Source organism: Hemiscyllium ocellatum, chromosome 15 (assembly GCF_020745735.1).
Source record: "Hemiscyllium ocellatum isolate sHemOce1 chromosome 15, sHemOce1.pat.X.cur, whole genome shotgun sequence".
NCBI lineage: Eukaryota > Metazoa > Chordata > Chondrichthyes > Orectolobiformes > Hemiscylliidae > Hemiscyllium > Hemiscyllium ocellatum.
In genome coordinates this window covers 38630755-38653174 of record NC_083415.1, presented here as the reverse complement: position 1 = coordinate 38653174, position 22420 = coordinate 38630755, and the positions used below count along the sequence as shown (strand labels likewise).

Below are 22420 nucleotides of genomic sequence, written 5' to 3'. Positions count from 1 at the left end.
CAAGCCCAGAGATAGGGATGCTACCACTACACCAAAAAAACTTGGTGAGGAAGTGAATGTGTAGGTACTGAAGTGGGACTTAATCCTTTAACCTCGCGGTTTAGCGGTGAAGCGCAGCTGAGTGGAAGCTGCAATGGGGCGTAGACAGGAGCTCTGCTGTTAAACGGTGATGTGGGGAGCTGGGAAATTTGATAACGGGGCCAGAGTGCTGTTCTTCTGCTCTGCCAACGGATTAACCCAGTGAATGGGCACAGGGATACTAACAGTTTTGCCAACATCTACAACTCACCTTCTTTATTCCATCCGGTCTTCACGCTCATAAAATAAGCAGAGCTCAGTCCTCCCCACACCAGAATTCCAAATATTTCATTTGACATTTGGTGTTAGCATCAGCTTTCGGCTGCTCCACGTGGCCTTGCAAATTCCCAACTAGTAAAATATTTTCGACGTTTTTGCCCCGAACAAAGTACGGACACAGCACAAGGCGTGGTTTAAATGGCATTGTCTTCTTTTAAAACACACTCTGATTACATCAATGTAAGCAACGAGGAAGTGAGATGGAAAAAGGTCTGAAGTTTACATTTTCGAGAATGTGACAAGTGGAACATCACCAATCGTCCCTGGAGGTGGGGAGCGGGGGGGAGCAGTGAGAGAGTTTGAGACAGCGATAAACCTCCATGGCCGAAACCTTGCAAAGGATCTGCCCCTGTTTAAGTTCCGTGTGGAATGCAATCTTCGCCTCGAGGGCGACGAGCTCTGAGGATGACGGAGGGAAAAATTTGCCGGAGCCTGGAAATTCTGCTGTGTCCGAGCCGGGGGAGAGCTGGGGCAGCGTTTACTCGGCTCTGTACGACTTTCGCGCCAGGACAAGTGAGGAACTGTCCTTTCAAGCTGGGGATGAGCTTGAAATCCTGGAGGGGGATGGCCGTTCATCGGGAGCTTGGTTGTTTGCAAGAAAAAGAACTCGTTCCAAAGGCCGTAACTGCACGGGATATATTCCTTATAATTATGTTGCTAAGAAAGAAAGTGTGGCCACTGAGCCGTAAGTGATTTCAAATAGTTTTCGCTGCATGTACCTGTGTAAAGCTGTCTATTGTGGGTTGTATTAGCGACACTGACAGTGCTGATTGCTGTTCAATTTAATTTTCTAATTGCTGTTGAGAGGGGCTGTTTAATTGTGGGGTTATGATCTCCAAGCTGCAGGTGAGACTGACAGTGTGACGAACAGAGAAGCAGAAAGCTGGAGATTGTAGCTGTCAGTGTAGTAGTGGTCGGACTCCGAGAAGCACTAGATAGAATTTAATTGGGAGAAGCGAGGACTTGGAAAGGAAAACTAAGGTATGGAATTACACAACAACTGGGCACTGAAGTGTAGATGAACATCGGGACCGCTGTATCCACAAATCACTGCATAGAGTAGGCGAGGATGTGGTGTGGTGGAAATCTCCCCATTTGCCTGGAGGATTGTAGCTCCAAGAATACGCGAGGAGTTCAGACTCCAAAAAGCAGCTCAATTAATCTGTATCTCATCCACCACGTTCATCATTCATTATCTCCATCACTGACGCACACTAGTAGCAGGGTGTACCATATGTAGGATGTATTGCAACAAATTACCAAGACTCCAATGGCCGTACCTGCTAAACCTGTAACCGTACCTGCTAAACCTGTAACCTCCACGCTTAGAAGGGCTAAGGCAACAGAAACATGGTACCACCTGCAAGTTCCCCTCCACAACATTCTACCTGGGAACTATATGGTCATTCCTGTCACTGAATCCTATTCCTGGATCTCTCTTCCTAACAGCACTGTGGGTGTACCTGTGCAACAGTTTATGAAGGTGGCTTACCACAATTGGCTCCAAGGCAATTAGAAACAAGTGCTGGCCTAGTCTGCCACATGAAAAAAAAATTAAAAAGGTGGTTGAAATGAATGCAAGGTACTTTCACTCACTCGCTGAGGCCAAGAGTATAATAGCAGACAAGTTATTCTAGGTCTGTCTAAAACATTAGCTAGGCCATCACTAGATGAATAGTAGACTTTGATCACAGCCTTGCATTAGAGTCCAGAGAAGAATTATAATTTTAGCTGTGAGGAAAGACTGAAGAGACTAGGGTTGCATTCTTTGGAACAAAACAGCAGAGGGCTGATTTAATTGACATGTTTACGATGAGTGATTAGGAAGTGACCATTCCTCATAGCAGAGATGTCAGTAACCATGGACACAGATTTAAAATAACTGATAGAATTAGAAGGGATGTACCATACCTTACAGGCTCTGGACTAGGTACCAGAGGTGGGATTTGGATAGATAATTCTCCTTCTGATGATACGGACATGATGGACTGAATGGCTTTCTGAGAAACATAAGAAATAGGAGTAGGAATTGGATCTAGTGGCTCATTTTCAGTGCCATAAATATCTATGGTTTTGAAATTTTGTCACATCATGCAGTTTATTATTTCTTTGTCTACAGACAAATGTGACCACTGGTGATGGTACAAGCAAAAGACAACTGTGTACTGTGCAGTTTCATTGTCCATTATTTTGATTAGTCTGTTGGATCTATTTTAAAAGTAATATTATAAAACAAAACAGAATAGGAAGGAGGCATAAAATAAGCAGAGCTCAATCCTGCCAACAACAGGATTCTAAATATTTCATTTGAAATTTGGTGTTAGCTTCAGCTTTCGATCACTACACATGACCTTGGAAGTTCAAAATGGTACTGGCAGCTTGGCCAAAGAGGAAAATAATAGCCAACACAAAATAAACTTTCCAAACAAAATTTACAAATGAAAAGCATTCCATATTGTTTGCAAACACCAAAACTTATGCATTCTGTAGTGCCTGTCTGTTGTGTGCTTGTTCCTGTCTAAGTTGCCCTACCCAGAGCTATCCCAGCAGTTATGCTGCTAAATTTCAGTGGAGGCCTTGGAGGACAACCTTGAACAGCTCTGGGTTCCAAAGACCCAAGCTTCAGATTTCACCATCTCAGTTTGGGTCTGACTGGCTGCTGGACCACAGTAAGGTCATACAGGTGTGGAAAGATCTGTCCTTTCCCCCAAGACAATCCCTTAGTAATCTGTATAATCTGTTGAAATCCAGATTGTTGAACTGTTATGTGACTCTGAATGCATCTTTGAGCATTTGTATTTGCTCAATGATGATGGCTGCCATTGTAGCTTTTGTGCTTACTTGTTGAACATGCCCGAGAGCAGTCTATATTCAAGGTTTGCATAAATATTTGTAGCTTGGGTGCCTGTTGCCGTAGTGCGATATGTTCACCAAACTGGAAAGTTGATACGCAGACATTTAGCCCCCTGTTTAGGTGATATCTTCAGTGCTTTGGAGCCTTCTGTGAATCGCTGCTGTACTGCATCCTTCTGGAATTTATTTGGTTCCGTTCCTGTTGCTTCCACTTGCTGGTTCCGGTTGTTCATTGCAGTGGTCGGTATATTGAGTCGAGGTCAACGTGTTTATTTGAGGAACCCATGGATGATTGCTGTCTGTACTTGCATGATTGTGCGCTGATCTAACAAGAGTCTGAGCTTTATTTGAGCATGTAGAAATTCATTATCTGCTGTTTGTGTTGCAGTGGAAGTTGACACATCATTCATTGAATGTTATGTCATCATTAGGTACACAAACATTCTAATAGATTTGGTCAGTATCGTACTTGGGAGAATGAGCTCCAAGCTCAGAAAAAAGCCTGTGCAGCATTGATTCCAGACTACTTCATCCTTTCCAGCTTTTCCTGACTTCCTGTCCTTTCTGTATGAACTGTACTGTTCAACCTTCAGGTCCCATTTCTTGACATCTTTTAGCCATGTCTCTCCAATGCTTACCAATCTGTTTGCACACTACTTTCATCTGTTTTGTTTTAAAAACTGTGTAAAAAGTTGCAGAGTCTTTAATTTTATCCTAATATTGTTTTTTTGTAGCTTCTAGTCTTCTCTGTTTGTTTATTCTTAGATTGGCACTCTATCCCTTCCTGTTATGGTCTGTTTATCATATCACACATTAATACTTTTTCTTATTTATTAGGCAAAAATTAAACTATGCATGTTATGAATGAGTCATAGAGTCATCTAGCATAGAAACAAACCCTTTGGTCTAACTCATCCAAGCTGACCAAGTTCCTAAATGAAAATAGTCTCACTTGCCTGTGTTTGGCCCATATCTCTATAAACCTTTCCTATTCATGTTCCTCCCCAAATGTCTTTTAAATGTCTCACCTTCACAGATGCCCGCTCGCACACTGTCTCACCTATACAGACGCCCGCTCAGACACTGTCTTACCTTCACAGACGTCCACTTTCACACTGTCTCACCTTCACTGTTGTAAAATGAATTTGCAGCGACAATGAATCCATCCTCTTAAACTAGTGCAGGCTACCTTTAACTGCTGCCAGCTTCTCTTAGTTTTGGATCTTCTGATGTGCACAGCAATTCAACAGCATTGCTTCCATTGGTTCCACACTGTAAGTAAAATTGGTGTGCTGTCTGCATCAGAAACAGTATGTGCAGGTTAATCCCTCATTGCAATTCCTGTAGCTGTTTTCAGGGGTTGTCAACTTTCACCCCTGTACATTTTCAACATGAACCACTGGAAAACAATACGACTTGAGAACATCTGTTTATTTATCTTGTTGCAGTAAAGGAATTAATTTCTGGGCATTGCAAAGACTTTGTGGCTAATTAAGTACCTTTGAAAGCTAGCCACTGTTGTCATGAATACCTCGTAGGGTCCTTATTGTCAAAGCTAAGTCACTAGGGCTACCAATTCTGGGAGAAAGTGAGCACTGCAGATGCTGGAGACCAGAGTTGAAAAATGTGGTGCTGGAAAAACACATCAGGTCAGGCAGCATCTGAGGAGCAGGAGAATCGACGGTTCGGGCATAAGTCCTTCTTCAGGAATGAGGCTGGTGTGCCAGGCGGGTTGAGATAAAAGGAAGGGGGGAGGGAATTTGGGGGAGGGGTGCTGGGAATATGATAGGTGGAAGGAGGTGAGGGTGAGGGTGATAGGCTGGAGACGGGGTGGGGCGGAGATGCCGGGAAGAACATTGCAGGTCGAGAGAGGTGCTGAATCCGGGGGTTGGGACTGAGATAAAGTGGGGGGAGAGAAATGAGGAAGCTGGAGAAATCTACATTCATCCCGTGTGGTTGGAGAGTTCCTAGGTGAAAGGTGAGGCGCTCTTCCTCCAGGCGTTGTGTGGTCAGGGTCTGACGATGGAGGAGGCCAAGGACCTGCATATCCTTGGTGGAGTGGGTGGGGGAATTAAAGTGTTCAGCCACGGGACGGTTGGGTTGGTTGGTGCAAGTATCCCAGAGGTATTCCCTGAAACGTTCCGCAAGTAGACGGCCTGTCTCCCCAATGTAGAAGAGACTATATCGGGTGCAACGGATACAGTAAATGATGTGTGTGCAGGTGAGTTTGTGACGGATATGAAAGGATCCATTGGGGCCTTGGAGGGAGGTGAGGGGGGAGGTGTGGGCACAAGTTTTACATTACTTACGGTTGCAGGGGAAGGTGACGGGAGTGGAGGTTGGGTTGGTGGGGGGTGTGGACCTGACAAGGGAGTCATAGAGGGAGTAGTCTCTCCAGAATGCTGATAGGGGAGGGGAGGGAAATATATCCTTAGTGGTGGTGGGGTCTGTCTGAAGGTGGCGGAAATTATGGAGGATGATACGATGTATCCGGAGGTTGGTGGGGTGGAAGATGAGGACCAGTGGGGTTCTGTCCTGGTGGTGATTGGAGGGGCGGGGTTCAAGGGCAGAGGTGCGGGAAGTGGAGGAGATGCGGTGGAGAGCATCGGCGACCACATCGGAGGGGAAATTGCGCTCTTTGAAGAAGGAGACCATTTGAGTTGTTCGGTAGTGGAATTGGTCCTCCTGGGAGCAGATGTGGCAGAGGTGAAGGAATTGGGAATATGGGATGGCGTTTTTACAGGAGGCAGGGTGGGAGGAGGTGTAATCTAGGTAGCTGTGGGAGTTGGTCGGTTTGTAGTAAATGTCTGTGTTGAGTCGGTCGCCCGGGATAGAAATGGAGAGGTCTAGGAAGGGGAGGGAGGAGTCTGAGACAGTCCAGGTAAATTTGAGGTCGGGGTGGAAGGTGTTAGTAAAGTGGATGAACTGTTCAACCTTCTTGTGGGAGCACGAGGTAGTGTCAATACAATCATCGATGTAGTGGAGGAAAAGGTGGGGTGGTGGTGCCGGAGTAGCTGCGGAAGATGGACTGTTCCACATATCCGACGAAGTTTTTTTTTGATGTTCAATATGGCTAGGAAAAAGCATTTGTTCAGTGTACCAATTCTGGACCTATTCTTAGAGGCTTCATCACAAGATCATTCACCTTCAATGGCACTGCCCCACTCCAACAGCCTGATTTCGGTATCTCTATCAAACAAAACAAAGCCCTTGTGACTTTCCTTGTGACAGCAATGTTCAGGAGATAAATCTTCAATTTCTGGGTACTGCAGAACAATCTTGGAGGGGGGCAAAGATTGAACTTGGGATTTTCCTGGTTTCATATGGATCAGTTACTTACTTAGCTAGTCATTAGCTAGCCAAGCAGTGAGATGAATGAAGTGGAACAAATGGATACAGATTATTTTGATTTTTAAGTAGATTTTAACAAGATGGAATTCAATCAATTATCACACAAAGTTAAACTTTATGGGATTGGAGTAATATGTTCATGTGGATTAGGACGGATTCATAGATGGAAAACAGTGTGGAAATAAACAGGACAATTTCAGGCTGTCATACTGTAATTAGTTAAGTGTCATTAGCGATTTTGATGAAGCAGCTGAGTGTAACACATTCAGGTTTACTGATAATGTCAAAGTTAGATGGAAAGAAAGTGGTGAAAAAATTGCAAAGAGGCTGTGGAGGAATATGGTCAGGTTGGATGAGTGCAACAGCACCGAATACTACATGGAAAAGTACAAAGTTGTCCAATTTAGTTTCAAAAATAATAGCTTATTTTTTAAACATTGAATGAATACTGGAAGACTGGAAATGTTTGCATTCTGAGGGGCATGGGTGTCCTTATATATTAATTATTGAAAAATAACAAACAGGTTCAACAAGCAATTTGAGGTAGAACAGCCATGATCCTGTTGAATGGCAGCAAGCTTGAGAGGTCATATAAGCTACTTCTTATGTTCTTAAGTAATTAATTATTGAGAGAGGGCATCAGGTTGACAGGATATTTCCAATTACATAAATTAGCGTTCTTGTTTATATAATGTGCTTTCCGTTTTAGGATGTATACTCCATTAAGTCAGTCTATGCAATATCATACAAATATCAGAAATTGGAGCTTTTCATAGTTTGGATTTCACAAAAATAATTTAAAACGCTGCAGTCCTCAACCCGAATAAAATTGGAAATTCGAAGTTTTATCTCAGGAATGATAAACTATAAAGTCCCAATATTACAAAGAGCACAATGCAGGTGGTGTATCTAAGTTGATGGCTTGATTTTCACTGTACCCTATTTACCTCTTCCCTTTGGTAGTTGGTATGCTGGGAAACTAAGCCGGTCAGAAGCAAAAATGATTCTTCTCTCCAGCAAGACCATAACTGGGTCTTTTCTTATCCGTGAAAGTGAAAATCAAGAAAACATATATGCATTATCTGGTAAGCAATTTATACAAATAGGCAGCATCTTCTTTGAACCCATTAGGTTTAACTATCATCTAATCTATTGTATTATATATTGAGAAAAATGTAGCTGCAGCTGCTTGTGTTATTTTTATGTTTTACTGTGGAGTAATGGTTTGAGTTTCACAACTGATCATTTGCAACATGACAAGTGAAACCGCACATCCAGTCAGTTTGTGGTTAAACCTGAACCAGATTTCCTGTGCAGGAATACTCTACAATCAACAGCTTCATTTCCTCCCTGAATAGAATGAGAACGTTTTTTTTTATTTTTAAAAGTCTACTGCAGGCATTCAACCTATAGCTCTGGGCCACCTGCTGCTGCCAACTCCTATTCTAGCCCTCAAAGCCGAGGTGCTTCACTCCGATTTGTCTTATTTGCTGTTTATGTAAAGGGCTTTATGCCTAACTGGGGGCAGAAGGTCCTCAGGCAGATTACCAAAAACTATTCCAATAATCAACTAATATGTTCTTTAGCTACTAGACAGAAGATCCAACCTAGTTTCTGATGGTGAATTTGGCCAGCTATGTTGAGCAACGCTTGCTCTAAACTGAGCAACCACCCAATCACAACACCCAAGGTTCCTCACATGCTGGTTGGTGTGCTTACCCACCGATTACCAGTTTCAGAAGTCAATACAAAGCACAGAACTCTGAGGTCCAATCACCATTACAAGCAACTAGATGAAGCTTTGATATTGGATTGCCTGACTTGCTTTCTCCAGCAACCCTTGCGAGGGAGCAAATGTTTGAGCAAATGTATGAAAATGAGCTCATAATCAAGCAGGGCAATAAGATTCAGCACTGTTAAACATAATCTGAGTCAAAGGCAGGCAAGGTTGAATTGATGAACATTTTCAATATTTGAACAATGGTCTTGCTCTTTTTAATGTAAAACAACAGGACATCTGATCATCCACGACCTAATGTTAAGGAAGCAGTTAGACAGGATAACAGCACTATAGAACTGATTATACTATTGATTTTTGTAAATTAAAGTCACAAAGGCTGCTTTTGTCAGTTATAGCTTGAACATGAAAAGCTAGGCTGACCCTCCAGTACAAGACTGAGGAATTTCTGCCCTTCTGGAAATGCTGTTTTTCCAGATGACGCATCTGCTCCCACAGGGGCATCTGAAAGATCCTATAGCACTATTTCAAAGAAGGACAGGAAATTTCACCAATAGCCTGCCAAATATTTATTTCTCAATTAACATCAGTAAAGAAGTGTTAACTGGTCTACTCCAGTTTCTCTTTCTATTGTTTAACAAATATAAATAGAAATAAACCTATATTCTAGAGAAAGCCAGTGAGATTAGGAAGTGACAACAAATCCGTTAAAAACTCTCCTCTTCATGCCTCCAGTCACCTCAATGCATACGTTTTGCACCACTTCCTGACCAAGTCCTTACAAGTTCCACAGGTTTTTACAGATGCCTTCAAAGTCCCCAGTACCTTTGTGACTTCTGTGGAAGCCTAATATTCCTTCTTAACTTTTTCAGTCTTTGCTTTATCTTCAACCTGTTGCCCACAATATTGCATCTCCTCTCTGCTGCACCTGTGTAACATTCCACATTTCCATTCCTAATTGACTCAACGAAATCAAATCATCTCCAGGAATGATTTCTCCTTCTGGGTCTTCATTTTTAATGCAGCTAAAGGTCCATCATGAGAAGTCTTCTAATCTTGACCATGCTGCCCTCAGCAACAGCAGTAAGCATGGGATCAGTTCCATTTGAATACTGATGATATTCAACTTGACAAGTGCACTGACCATTCCATCATCCACCTGATTCTTTGGTGTTGTTATCCTATCTAATGCTTACTCAATGTTAAGTCATGGATGACTAGAATGTCCTGTTGCTTAACATTACAAAGAACAAAACCATTGTTATTTAATTGCTAAAAATACTGAACATAGAACATAGAACATAGAACATAGAAGGATACAGCGCAGTACAGGCCCTTCGGCCTCGATGTTGCGCCGACCGAATCCTACCTAACCTATACTAGCCCAATAACTTCCAAATGCCTATCCAATGCCCGCTTAAATGACCATAAAGAAGGAGAGTTCACCACTGATACGGGCAGGGCATTCCATGAACTCACAACCCGCTGTGTGAAGAATCTACCCCTAACATCTGTCCTATACCTACCACCCTTAATTTAAAGCTATGTCCCTAGTAACACCTGACTCCATTAGCGGTAAAAGGTTCTTAGTATCTACCCTATCTAAACCCCTAATCATCTTATACACTTCTATCAGATCTCCCCTAAACCTTCTCTTCTCCAATGAGAACAGCCCCAAGTGCCTCAGCCTTTCCTCATAAGATTTTCCTACCATTCCAGGCAACATCCTGGTAAACCTCCTCTGCACTCGTTCTAAAGCTTCCACATCCTTCCTATAGTATGGCGACCAAAACTGCACACAATACTCCAGATGAGGCCGCACCAGAGTCTTATATAACTGCAACATGACCTCAGGACTCCGGAACTCAATTCCTCTACCAATAAAGCCCAGTACACCATATGCCTTCCTCACAGCACTATTTACCTGGGTGGCAACTTTCAGAGATCTGTGTACATGGACACCAAGATCCCTCTGCTCATCCACACTACCAAGTAGCCTACCATTAGCCCAGTAATCCATCATCTTGTTATTCCTACCAAAGTGAACGACTTCGCACTTAGCTACATTGAATTCCATTTGCCACATTTCCGCCCAGCTCTGCAACTTATCTATATCCCGCTGTAACCTACCACTTCCTTCCTCACTATCCACAACTCCACCGACTTTTGTGTCATCCGCAAACTTGCTTACCCAGCTTTCAAGTCCTTCCTCTAGATCATTTATAAAGATAACAAAAAGCAATGGTCCCAAAACAGATCCTTGTGGTACACCGCTAGTAACTGCGCTCCAAGATGAACATAATCCATCAACTACTACCCTCTGTCTCCTTCCAGCCAGCCAATTCCTAATCCAAACCTCTAATGTATCCTCAATGCCATACCTCCGAAGTTTTAGCATTAGCCTACCATGGGGAACCTTATCGAACGCCTTACTAAAATCCATATACACAACATCTACTGCTTTACCCTCATCCACTTCCTTGGTCACCTTCTCAAAGAACTCAATAAGGTTTGTGAGGCACGACCTGCCCTTCACAAAACCATGCTGGCTATCCCTGATCACGTTATTCCTACCCAGATGTTCATAAATCTTATCCCTCACCATTCTCTCTAAGACTTTGCCCACCACTGAAGTCAGACTCACTGGCCTATAGTTACTAGGGCTATCCCTACTCCCTTTCTTGAACAATGGGACCACATTCGCTATCCTCCAGTCTCTGGTACTATTCCCGTTGACAACGACGACATAAAAATCCAGGCCAATGGCTCTGCTATCTCCTCCCTAGCTTCCCATAGGATCCTGGGGTAAATGCCATCAGGCCCAGGAGACTTATCTATATTCATCCTTTCCAATATTCCCAAAACCTCTTCCCTGCATATTTCCAGGGCATCCATTCTAATTATTTGTGATTCCATATTCACATCAGCAACAGTGTCCTGTTCCTGAGTGAATACTGATGAAAAGTACTGATTTAATGTCTCTCCAATCTCCTCCGCCTCCACACACAACTTCCCACTACTATCCTTGACTGGACCGATACCTACCCTAGTCATCCTTTTATTCTTGACATACCTATAGAAAGCCTTTGGGTTTTCCCTAATCCTACCAGCTAAAGACTTTTCATGTCCCCTTCTCGCTTCTCTTAGCTCCTCTTTAGCTCCTTCCTGGCTACCTTATAACTCTCAATCGCCCCTACTGAACCTTCACGCCTCATCTTTACATATGCCGCCTTCTTCCCTTTCACAAGGGACTCCAATTCCTTACTAAACCACGGCTGCCTCACAAGGCCCTTTACACCATGCCTGACTGGTACATACCTATCGAGGACACGCAGTAGCTGCTCCTTGAACACTCCCCACATCTCATTAGTGTTCTTCTCTTGAAGCCTGTTTTTCCAATCCACACATCCTAAGTCATGCCTCACTGCATCATAATTTCCCTGCCCCAGCTATAGCTCTTGCCCTGCGGCGCACGATTATCCCTCTCCATCACTAAAGTAAAAGTCACCGAGTTGTGGTCACTGTCCCCGAAGTGCTCACCTACCTCCAAGTCTAACACCTGGCCTTTGATGAACGTTTTCATCAAATTCAACCTCGCCTGCCTTTCACTCAGATTACACTTAACAATGCTCAGTCATATTACCCTGTTTGATTATGAGCTTATTTTCATTCATTCATTCAACCATCATCTGGTTTCCAATTATTACTCATCTCTATCCATCCATATTTTGGTCCCATTAAAATCTCTGCCAAAGGCCTCCCCTAAAGTTCTCCTTATTGAGTTTCATTCTACATAAACTGTGTCCAATACAAACCCTATCTAAGCATTCAGTCTGATTTTCACATCCATACTAACATTCATCAGCCTGCTATGCACCAGAAGTTATTTCTAAATGCTTCCAAGGCCACACTAAATCCAAACCCTACCTCTACTCCTTGCTTCTGCAGTCTCTTCTAACCCTATATTCATTTTTCACCACTTCTGCAATCCAATTTGTGTTAAGATCTACAGATGCTCACTTAAAAATTCACCAATCTGTTTTTTCACACCTATAAAATGGCCTTATTTGATTACCTTCCAAAACCTGTGGCATGCCAGGTTCAATAGAAACTTTGTAAATTTGCTTCACTTGTTGATTGAAATGGGTGCAATGTTTCAACTTTGTTTCCTAACACTATTCTTTTGTTTTATCCACTGGTTCAGTTATTTGGTCTCAATCCAAGGAGTAAGAAAATGGGAGGGCTTATTTGGAATTTGTATCTAGAACTCTGCAGTGCCTGTAACCAAAAAAGTGTTTTCATTTATTTTGGTTTTTGGAATTCTGATGAGTTACGTTAAACTATCTGACCAAGTTCTCATAATCCTCTTTGACTTACTATATCATATAGCATTCCCATTTTATCCTTTCTTCCTCAGTACGAGATGGAGACATTATAAGACACTATCGAATCATGCAAAATAAAGCTGGGACGTTTTGCCTGAATGCAAACAAACAATTTTCCAGTCTTAAAGAACTTGTGGAATACTACAAATTAAGTTACCTTCGATCAAACCTCCTACTAACTGCACCTTTTCAGAAAGTAAGTTAATTTTAAGTGAAACGTATCAAGATTTATCTTCTTTAATCTTCAAGCATTTTGTTTCAAGTCAGAGAACAATGTACGGCTTTGGTTGTAAGAAAAAAAGTGGGAAAATCACTTTGCTGTGGATAAAGCATTTGAGCTCATATAAAACATTTGAGCCACCTGATATTGTGGGTAAAAATTTCTGATTGCAGGTTCCCAACAAGGAACTTGATGTGTCAGGAAATTGCACATGTGTTGCCCCTGATGTTGCTCTAGACAGACTGGGCTCCATCTCATTTCATCACACTCAATTAATTTCCATTTCACATTTTTCAGGTACTATTTTGTTAGGTCCATGCAATCCTACATATAAGCAAGCACAGCTAATATCCAGTGCACAGTAAAAAGTAGGCCACTTCATTTCAGTTCTGAGAAGATTAGAAAGGAATACCTGTGCAAAGTTTCTTGCATAATCCAAATCTTGGTTGTTGCTAAGATTGTTCTGTGAGTAAAACTTACTTGTTGTGAAGTGCCAGCAAATTTTTCATATTCAACTTAGCAGACACTTCGGTTTAGTTTCTCAACTGAAAGAAATCACCTTCAAGAATGTAGAATTCTTTTGTAATGCTGAATTAGTCACCAAAATAAGTCAACAGACCGAAAAGGTACCTGAATCCACATCCCATTAATCTGGAAGATACCCGAATCCATATCCTATTAACCTAAAGTTGAAGCTGTTCCCACCAGACCTGAGATTCCAGTAAAATTGCAAATGAGCAGCATGAAGCTGAAAGTCAGTTTATTCTCCTTGCTCCTGGTATCCATGACAATGATGAGGGTAGTTGTTTTTAAAAACATCTGTAAAAACCATTGCATAGACTGTTAACACATTGATTAAATAAAGTATTCGTCATTATTTTTCAAATAAAAAAGTTTTCCTTCATAAATGTTGATTTTAATGTGCATATTTTTCATGCCCAGCCACTGCTTCTGACCAATTTAAATGGACAGATTCTGCAATGAAATAGAGGGGAATCTAGAATGTTCATATATGTGCTCTTTCAGGAACTGTTGCAAGCAAAAATATATCCCAATTAGCTCATGAAAATGTTAAACGATCGCTGAGGATTTAAATATCTATTTTTATTTTGACAATTAAAACGTTTCAACACTTGAAGGAAACATTTACTCCAATCTTACATTTGCTTTGTATTTGAAGAAACATCGACCAAATATAAGAGATTTGTCCTATTTGACTATGGATGACTGGGAGCGACCAAGGAAAGAATTCACACTCACAAAGAAATTGGGATCTGGACACTTTGGAGAAGTATATGCTGGATATTGGAATAAAACCATTCCAGTCGCTATCAAAATGGTCCATGTTGGTAAGAATGTCCCTGAAACAAGTTTGAACATGAAATTGGTTTGTTCAGTTAGTATAGGGGTCTTTAGATTAGACTCTCTACAGTATGAAAATAGACTATTTGGCCCAACAAGTCCACACCAATCCTCTGAAGAGTAACCCATCAGACCCATTCCTCTACCCTATATTTACCCCTGTCTAATGCACCCAACATTATGGGCAATTTAGCATGGCCAATTCACCTGACCTGCACATCTTTGGATTATGGGAGGAAACCAACACAGACACAAAGGAAACTCCACACAGTCACCCAAGATGGGAATCAAACCCAGGTCCCCGGCGATGTGAGGAACCACTGAGCCACCCAAGAGTCTCTCTGAGGCCATCAGTTCATACCTTATAGTGTAGGCAACATTGTCTTATTTATGCTAATGTAGGTATTTTTGTGTTACTCTTACTTGAATTTTGTAGACCTGGGTTTTGTTACCTCATTAGTACATAGATCCTGATCATTACTATCTATTGGGCACTCTTAGCTGCCTTGGGCGAGTTGCTTAAAACTCCAATATCAATTCATTTGTACACTGGAATGATATTTAACAATGCTATTGGTTTTTAGTTAAGTTTATTCTTTGTCTTGAACAATTATACTGATTTTGAAGGCTTTGAGATCTTTCATTTTTCTGGCCTCTTGTGCTCTGTGTTACCTGAAAGATATTCGTCTAATATTTCAAATTAATTTAAAGTGACATAGTCACTAAAAGCTTGTCCATTGGATATTTTAATAAATTAAATTTTCATTGCTTCAAAAAGGAAAAACTTGTATATCTATTTGCAAGTTTTTGCTGAAAAAATGTATGATCTAATTTCATTAGTAAGTGCCAACAGATTACTTATGTATGATTAGACCTGCACAAACCATTCTTACCCCTCCAAAAACGATTAACAATCACCAAAGGAAATATTTTGAAAAGCTGATTTAGTTTGTCAATGCCTTGTTTAAATAATTAATGAGAAGCCCCAGCAGATATGATAAGAGACTCTTAATTGATCGTTTACAAAACCTAATTAGGCTCCAAACAAGATGGCGTGTTTACCCAGCTTTCCCCTCACTGGCAAAGTGGCATGACAACACGATGATGTCAGACTGGTCTCCCATGCCCATCAAAGGTAAAGTTCTGCCTGTGAGATCAGTTAGGACAGTTTTGGAACTTCTTCTCCGATCAATGAGCAAAGTGAATAATGCAGAGTATTTGTGCAACTGCCAGTGAAATAAACCAGATGGAGAAGGTATTCTAGGAATGAGGCCATAGAAGCCATAATAACTACCTCTAGCACAGGAAACTGAGAACTCAGCTACAGGGATATGATAAGGAAGAACTTAGTAAAATTATCTTGGTTAACCTGAAATATTAGAATTCAGAAATAGCACCTGATCTTCAGTCATCAATTTGTAAATCACCATGAGTAACAGTATTATAGAGAAATCCAGGTACTTGTGGAACCATAGAATAGAATCCCTACAGTTTGGAATACGGCCATACAGCACTTCGAATCCACACCCCTAACCCTCTGAAGACCAATCCACCTGGACCCAGCCCCCTACCCTATCACTGTATCCCTGCATTTCCCACAACTAATCCATTTACTCTGTAAATCCCTGGACACTATGGGGCAATTTAGCATGAAAAATGTGTTGCTGGAAAAGCGCAGCTGGTCAGGCAGCATCCAGGAGCAGGAGAATCGACGTTTCGGGCATAAGCCCTTCTTCAGGAATGAGGAAGGTGTGCCAAGCAGGCTGAGATAAAAGGTAGTGAGGAGGGACTTGGGGGAGGGGCGTTGGGAATGCGATAGGTGGAAGGAGGTTAAGGTGAGGGTGATAGGCCAGAGAGGGGGTGGGGGCAGAGAGGTTGGGTAGAAGATTGCAGGTCAAGAAGGCGGTGCTGAGTCCGAGGGTTGGGACTGAGATAAGGTGGGGGGAGGGGAAATGAGGAAGCTGGAGAAATCTGCATTCATCCCTTGTAGTTGGAGGGTTCCTAGGCGGAATATGAGGCGCTCTTCCTCCAGGCGTCGTGTGGTCAGGGTCTGGCGACGGAGGAGGCCAAGGACCTGCATGTCCTTGGTGGAGTGGGAGGGGGAGTTAAAGTGTTCAGCCATGGGGTGGTTGGGTTGGTTGTTGTGGGTATCCCAGAGGTGTTCTCTGAAACGTTCCGCAAGTAGGTGGCCTGTCTCCCCAATGTAGAGGAAGCCACGTCGGGTGCAGCGGATGCAGTAAATGATGTGTGTGGAGGTGCAGGTGAATTTGGAAGGATCCCTTGGGGCCTTGGAGGGAAGTGAGGGGTGAGGTGTGGGAGCAAGTTTTGCATTTCTTGCGGTTGCAGGGGAAGATGCTGGGAATGGAGGTTGGGTTGGTGGGGAGTGTGGACCTGACGAGGGAGTCGCGGAGGGAGTGGTCTTTCCAGAATGCTGATAGGGGAGGGAAGGGAAATATATCCTTGGTGGTGGGGTCTGTTTGGAGGTGGCGGAAATGACGAAGGATGATATGATGTATCTGGAGGTTGGTGAGGTGGTAAGTGAGGACCAGTGGGGTTCTGTCCAGGTGGTGATTGGAGGGGCGGGGTTCAAGGGCGGAGAAGCAGGAAATGGAGGAGATGCGGTGGAGAGCATCGTCAACCACATCTGAGGGGAAATTGTGGTCTTTGAAGAAGGAAGCCATCTGGGTTGTTCGGTACTGGAATTGGTCCTCCTGGGAGCAGATGCGGCGGAGGCGAAGGAATTGGGAATATAGGATGGCGTTTTTACGGGGGCAGGTGGGAGGAGGTGTTATCTAGGTGGCTGTGGGAATCGGTTGGTTTATAGTAAATGTCCGTGTTGAGTCGGTCGCTCGAGATCGAAATGGAGAGATCTAGGAAGGGGAGGGAGGAGTGTGAGATGGTCCAGATGAATTTGAGGTCGGGGTGGAAGGTGTTAGTAAAATGGATGAACTGTTCAACCTCCCCGGGGGAGCACGAGGTAGTGCCAATACAGTCATCGATGTAACGGAGGAAAAGGGGGGTGGTGGTGCCAGTGTAGCTGCGGAAGATGGATTGGACCCAGTAGCAGTGGAAGTGAATTACTGAGGGCCAGTTTATTGAGTTTCTGTAACTAATATTTTCATTGTGAATGCCACTGATGTTGCCATGCACTCAATAAAGAAATTCAGAATAAACCAATGTGTAAATTTCAAAAAAGATTCAGTATCCAAGAGGGTTACTCTTGGCAATTTCAATCAGAGAGTTTGAATGTGGTGCAACATGATCAAGAATGCCATTTCTGATGGGAACAATTTAAATGTATTTCCGCCTGACCTTTTTGACCTTTAAAAGCACTGTTTTAACTTAATCATCATATAGATCAGGAGGCAAATATACAATGGGCATCTTAATTGTTAATGTCTTCCAATGTAAAACCTAGGGCAATGTTGGAATATTGAGTGCAGTTCTGGTCTCCTTCCTATCGGAAAGATGTTGCGAAACTTGAAAGGGTTCAGAAAAGATTTACAAGCATGTTGTCAGGGTTGGAGGATTTGAGCTATAGGGAGAGGCTGAACAGGCTGGGGCTGGGTGTTTTTCCTGGAGCGTCAGAGGCTGAGGGGTGACCTTATAGAGGTTTACAAAATTATGAGGGGCATGGATAGGATAAATAGACAAAGTCTTTTCCCTGGAGTCACTAGAACTAGAGGGCATAGGTTTAGGGTGAGAGGGGAAAGATATAAAAGCGACCTAAGGGGCAACTTTTTCACGCAGAGGGTGATACGTGTATGGAATAAGCTGCCAGAGGAAGTGTGGAGGCTGGTACAATTGCAACATTTAAGAGACATTTGGATGAATATATGAATAAGAAGGGTTTGGAGGGATATGGGCCAGGTGCTGGCAGGTGGGACTAGATTGGGTTGGGATATCTGGTCAGCATAGATGGGTTGGACTGGAGGGTCTGTTTCCATGCTGTACATCTCTGTGACTCTATGTCTCTATGACCAATTCAGATCTGGAGGTAACTCAAGAGGACATTCAACTTGCTCGAACACTATCTTCTCTCATTTCAATAGCAACTTAAATTTCTTCCTCCGTTACTTCGTATACCCTGCTTCAATGTTTTTTAGTATGTTCTGGTGTTTGCTTCCGCACTTACTTCTCAAGTTAAATTATGCCTGCCAGATCAATCAATATCATAAAAGATGGCATATACTTACATATCCTTTTGGGTATTTTGAATCCTGTCCAATCTCCACACTCCAGGCACTTCAGTCTGACAAACTTTTTCATAATGGAATATACTGGTTAATTTGCATAACACTGACATTTTTTCACTTGCAAAATGTTGCTTGCTATATCCTTAATAATACTTCAGTTATGAAGATGTGGGTGTATCTTTAAGAGAGTTAAAAGCAGCAGAACTACCAGTCACAGCACCAAGTGTTCTCAATAAGGTAATAATGTAACACTCGGTCCAACAACGCGACTAGCTCATTGCCTGGAGATAGAAACAAATTCGAATTCAGCCAATCAGTTTAAATTATACCCAGAAAAATATCAAACTCTAATCCAGTTTGAATTGAGTATATTGAGAATCCAATGCTCTGGCGTGTAAGACCAGGGCGAAATCTAACAATTGAGAGGAGAACTGCTAAGTCCTAGAATGTAACAGACTGCTTGAAAAAATATCTTTTTTAAAAGTACCTTTTTGATCAGTAACCAGTGGTGCAGGAATTTCTAACAAGGAGAATAGAAAACACAGGAAGATCCAAAGACAAGAACCTCCAGCTGCCTGGTTTTGAGATAAGAAGTGTTGTTTTGTAAATCTTAATTGGGAGTTTTATCAGACTAGTATTATAGAAAGGAAGGTAAAAGATAGGTTAGAGAAAGAAATTGTAAATAGTGGTTAGTTAATTATTCTCTGTTATACTTTAAGAAATAAAGTTGTTTGTTCTACTTCACATGGTTCTTGGCCACTCAAATCTTTAGAGAACACTGCACGGGATAAATCTTATCTGTGTGGTTAGTTTTAAATTAAGCAGGAGAAATCACCCTGAGTCGTACCACTTCATTGTCAGTGCAGCATTTCTGCATAATTTAGCAACTACAAATTTTCCTAATGCCTTTATAGTGTGCAAACATTTGTAGAATGTGTACAAATAAGGAGAGTCAGGGGCAGAGTTGAGTATGATAGGCATTACACAAGAGAAAGTACTAGAAAAGCTAGAAGGTCTAAAAGTTTATAAATCTCCTGGCCCTGATGGGCTGCATCATAGAGTTCTGAGAAAGGTGGCTGAGGAAATAGCAGAGGCATTGGCTGTGATCTTTAAAAAGTCACTGGAGTCAAGGAAAGTCCCAGATGATTGGAAAATTGCTGTTATAATCCCCTTGTTCAAGAAAGGATCAGGACAAAATATTAAAAATTATAGGCCGATTAGCTGAACCTCAGTTGTTAAAATTCCAGAATCCATCGTTAAGGATGGAATTTCTAAATTCTTGGAAGGGCCGGGCCAGATTAGAATAAGTCAGCATGGATTTAGTAAGGGAAGGTTGTGCCTAACAAACCTGTTAGAATTCTTTGAAGAGGTAACAAGTGGGTTAGACCAGGGAAACCCAGTGAATGTTATCTATATAAACTTCCAAAAGGCCTTTGACAAGGTGCCTCACAGGAGACTGCTGAGTAAGGTGAGGGCCCATGGTGTTCGAGGTGAGCTATTGGCATGGATTGAGGATTGGCTGTCTGGCAGAAGGCAGAGAGTTGGGATAAAAGGTTCTTTTTTGGAATGGCAGCCAGTGACAAGTGGTGTCCCGCAGGGTTTAGTATTGGGGCTGCAGCAATTCACTTTATATATTAATGATCTGGATGAAGGGACTGGGGCATTCTGGCAAAGTTCACTGATGATATGAAGTTAGGCAGACAGGCAGATAGTACTGAGAAGATGGGAAGGCTGCAGAAAGGTTTAGACAGTTCGGGACACTGGTCCAGGAAATGGCTGATGAAATTCAACATGCACAAATACGAGGTCTTGCACTTTGCAAAAAAGAACACAGGCCTGGACTATTTTCTAAATGGTGAGAAAATTCATAAAGCCAAACACTTCCACTCCTATGTCTAATGGTCTTATGGTCTTATTTGTCTTGAATGAACTTTAATACATGAATTAGTTCAAACTTTGTCAATATTAACATTACCTATTGCCTACAAAGGGATCTGAGAGTGCTAGTCCAGAATTCTTTCAAAGTTAACTTGCAGGTTGAGTCTGTGATTAAAAAAGTGAACGTAATGTTGTAATTTATCTCAGGAGGTTGGAATATCAAAGCAGCGATATGCTTCTGAGACTTTACAAAGCTCTAGGTAGGCCCCATTTAGATGTTGTGTAACTTGAAAGGGTTCAGAAAAGATTTACAAGGATGTCACAGGATTTGAGGGTTTGAACTACAGGAAGAGGCTGAATAAGTTGGGGCTCTGTCCAATTTTGGGCCCCACACCTCAGAAAGGACATATTGGCACTGGAGTGGGTCCAGTGGAGATTCACACAGATGATCCCTGGAATGACATACAATGAATGGCTGAGGATCCTGGGATTGTATTCATTACAGTTTAGAAGGTTGGGGGGAGATCTAATAGAAACTTACAAGATAATGCATGGCTTAGAAGTTGTTTCCATTAGGCGAGGAAACCAGGACCCGTGGGCACCACCTTAAAATTAGAGGGGGTCAATTTAGAATAGAAATGAGGAGACATTTCTTCAGCCAGAGAGTGGTGGGCCTGTAGAATTCATTGCCATGGAGCGCAGTGGAGGCTGGGACATTCAGTGTCTTCAAGACAGAGATTGAGAACTTCTTGATCTCGCAAGGAATTAAGGGCTATGGGGAGAGTGCGGGTAAGTGGAGTTGAAATGCCCATCAGCCATGACTTAAATGGCACAGTGGACTCGATGGACTGAATGGCCTTACTTCCACTCCTATGTCTTATGGTCTTATTTGACTTGAATGAACTTTAATCCATGAATTAGTTCAAACTTTAGTCAATATTAACATTACCTATTGCCTACAAAGATGCATGTAACCAACACAGAGGGTAATAACTTCTTGCAAAAAAAACTTTAGAAAGGAAATCAATCAGTTCTGATCTGCCTCTTATAGGAAAGATGTTGTGAAACTTGAAAGGGTTTGGAAAAGATTTACAAGGATGTTGTAGGATTGGAAGGTTTGAACTACAGGGAGAGGCTGAATAGGTTGGGGCTGTTTTCCTTAGAGAATTGGAGGCTCAAAGGTGACCTTATAGAGGTTTATAAAATCTGAGGGGCATGGATGGGTCTTTTCCCTGAGGTGGGGTAGTCCAGAACTAGAAGACATAGATTTAGGTTGGGAGGGGAAAGATTTAAAAGGGACATAATGGGCATTTTTGTCACACAGAGGGTGGTGCGTGTATGGAATGAACTGCCGGAGGAAGTGGTGGAGACTGATACAATTACAACATTTAAAAGGCATCGGGATGCGTACTGTATATGAATAGGAAGGGTTTAGAGGGATATGGTCCAAATGCTGGCAAATGGAACTAGATTAATTTATGACATCTGGTGGGCATGAACAAGATGGACTGAAAGGTCTGTTTCAGTGCTGTAGATCTCAATAACTGTATAAATCATGAAACAACATTCCCTTATTAGAAAAACAGCATTTGAATATCCAACACTAAGAGTATGTGATACATTCATGAATGCTGTATATTAATAACCTGATAGAATTAAACATGAGGTGACAAAGGAAACAATGCAACTTCAGCTTTGCTCTTCTTATTGCAAATTGATATTTTGTTCAAATAGCAAAGTCAATGGAAAGTATTCAGCATTAGTTTAGACTAAACTTTATGTCTAGGTCACAAGTTAACCAGTTAGCTCAATAAGGCTATCACATATTTAATAATATCCCATTTTGTTGATAGGTTAGCACACTGGAGGCAGTCTTCCAAATTGGATAATGATGCTCCTTGCAACAGTTTTCCAGTTCCAGAAAAGATAGAGAAAGAACAAAAGAGGAAATTACCCGAGCTGTTTCATGCTTTCCCAAGTATTAGTTACAACACAGCAATAACAAGAGAGATTTCCCTCGATACCTTTTATAACACCATTATCATATTTACAAAGGTTATATCAGAAATTAAAGACAGAT

The 22420-nt window shown here is 42.0% G+C and overlaps 1 protein-coding gene across 1 annotated transcript in view; it reads left to right on the top strand.

The window, feature by feature from the left end:
* Nucleotides 1-577: 577 nt before the first annotated feature.
* Nucleotides 578-22420, top strand: part of LOC132822953 (protein-tyrosine kinase 6-like) — a 38068-nt gene continuing 16225 nt past the window's right edge. Inside the window, exons 1-4 of the mRNA XM_060836398.1 lie at nt 578-1042; nt 7525-7646; nt 12717-12880; nt 14085-14253. Coding sequence (XP_060692381.1) covers nt 678-1042; nt 7525-7646; nt 12717-12880; nt 14085-14253 — 820 coding nt within the window. The 5' untranslated portion in view covers nt 578-677. The remainder of the gene's footprint in view (nt 1043-7524; nt 7647-12716; nt 12881-14084; nt 14254-22420) is intronic.